At 42.9% G+C, this 1,984-nt stretch overlaps 1 protein-coding gene across 1 annotated transcript; it reads right to left on the bottom strand.

Annotated features, from left to right (window-relative positions):
* Window positions 1-1,174: 1,174 nt before the first annotated feature.
* KRTAP27-1 (keratin associated protein 27-1) lies at window positions 1,175-1,783 on the bottom strand. The gene has a single exon (XM_077760182.1). The coding sequence runs from the start codon at window positions 1,781-1,783 to the stop codon at window positions 1,175-1,177; it is 609 nt and encodes a 202-aa protein (XP_077616308.1).
* Between the last annotated feature and the right edge of the window lie 201 nt (window positions 1,784-1,984).

The following is a 1,984-nucleotide window of genomic DNA, read 5'->3' as shown; positions in this document are numbered from 1 at the left end:
AACCTTCACCCAGCACGGCTGAGATTCAGACCCAGGAAAATCTGACTTCAGAGTTCAAGCTCTTCACCACTACCTACCTCATGTTGCTCTGAAAACCGAGAGCCCCATTGCAGAGTCCACCCACAGCTTCTCCGTAGCCAAGCTATTCTAAACTAAATTAATGTATCTTCACACATTCTGGCTCCATGGTTGTATGATCTTCATACTGAGCACGTTCCCCATCTTCTGCTGAGTACCACAAAGATTCTTTTATTATGCTTCATACTCTGCAAACAATTATAAGGGAACATATTCTCTTTTTTTTTCCCTTCCAAATATTTATACCATTTTCATCTGGTGCAAAAGAAAACCCAGTAACGTAAAACCCACAACAGTGTTGAATAAAAATAATAGCGTGACAATTAAGTTTGTAATTCCAAATGCAGTAAATTTATTTAATACAAAGAGTATTTTCCCAACTCAGAGAACACTTAAGAAATAGTGAAAAGAGGAAGAAGAATAGCAGAAATGGAAGTGGATACATCATATTCAAAGGTCTCTGGCTGCTCTATGGTTATGAAGTCCATGGAAGTGAAAGTGAAAATTCTCTCACTCTTTGCCAGCGATAGATTCAATCTCACAGTTGACTATAGGCGTGTTGTGATACAGCAGATAAAACAGTGGATGGACAGGGAGTAGATACAGATTTCGGTTGTGGTTCTGATGTTATGAACAACATGGACAACATCTGATAGAGTTGAACCCATCAGAATTCATGGGACTAGACAGGGTTCAGAGTCCCTTTAAACTCCAATATTATCCAGATTTCTGAGATTAGTAGCACATTATATTTGTATATTATAATAAGCCAGATTCAGTGCTATGTGTTTTTGCTGATAATAACCAGTACTCATCTTAGTCACTGGTGGCAACTCTTAGTGCTCTACAGCAAATAGTGTTCTAGTGACCCAAAATATTTAACATGCTTTCCAATCCCAGCTTACTACCAGAAATTCCCCCAAAGAGCAAGAATCCAAAAACTCTTCCCTTTAGAGACAGTAAAAGACCCATCCATTCACTCACAAACACATGAACCATAACATGCATGTAGAGAAATAAAAGTTCCTAGATATCTTAGAAAAGCAATTTATCTGAATCAGAAAAAGCTATCTCCTCTACACATTCTCTGCATTCTTCACTTACTAGGTAGTTGCAAACCACCAGTAACACAGCAAGCTGGCTCGTAAGTGTTAGAAGATTCCAGTTGTGGCCCTGGTGCGATGCAGACCGGATGCCTGCTGGAACTGGATTCAGGGCTCTGAGATTGACATTGGCCAGGGTCACCTTCCAGAGCCTGACAACTCTTAGACACAGAAGGCTTGGGTGGACAACTCTTTGCCACGTGGCTCATAGGCTGGCAGCCTTGGACTGCAGCTTGTTGGCCGCTTCCTGACTGGCAAGGCTGAGAAACACACGCCGATACTGCCGAGGAACGTCCTGATTGGCATATTGTTTTTGCACAGAGCCTGGAATTAGAACAAGTTATTTGGACAACTCTGGGGAGGCAGGCGCTTCGCATGCCGCTCTGCTCTGTGCCCAGTTCCTGTCTACAGTTGGGCACTTTGCAGCTGGTAGTTTCACTGCAGGCTTCTGGAAAGTTGTCCAGGAGCCAGGTCCTGCTATGGCAGCTGCTGGGTAAAAAAAATCCATCTTCAAAGCTTATGAGCTGAGACCCATGTACGATGGCAGAGAGAGGTGGGGCACTGTAGAAGCTCTTGGGCAAGTGGCCTTGGCTCTCGGACATACTGTCAAAGCCCTTGATTGAAGTTGGTCATAAAGCCCTAGCAGGCCAGATCTGAGGAGTCTTTTCTGGCGAGATTATATACTCAGAAAACTGGGTGTTGGCTTCTTCTCAAGGTTCCTTTCCACCTCATTGCTTAAGCTAATTTGAAGTATAACATCTCATTAGCACTTTGTTTAGTAACATAGGAAGATGATGTCCTAT

Source organism: Crocuta crocuta, unplaced genomic scaffold (assembly GCF_008692635.1).
Source record: "Crocuta crocuta isolate KB4526 unplaced genomic scaffold, BGI_CrCroc_1.0 scaffold369, whole genome shotgun sequence".
NCBI lineage: Eukaryota > Metazoa > Chordata > Mammalia > Carnivora > Hyaenidae > Crocuta > Crocuta crocuta.
Note: the sequence above shows the minus strand (reverse complement) of the source record. Positions and strands in the feature narration are given on the sequence as shown.

What these genes read in the sequence shown, in the direction of transcription:
- KRTAP27-1 (XM_077760182.1), bottom strand. Translation starts at nt 1,783, where the DNA reads ATGTCCGAGAGCCAAGGCCACTTGCCCAAGAGCTTCTACAGTGCCCCA.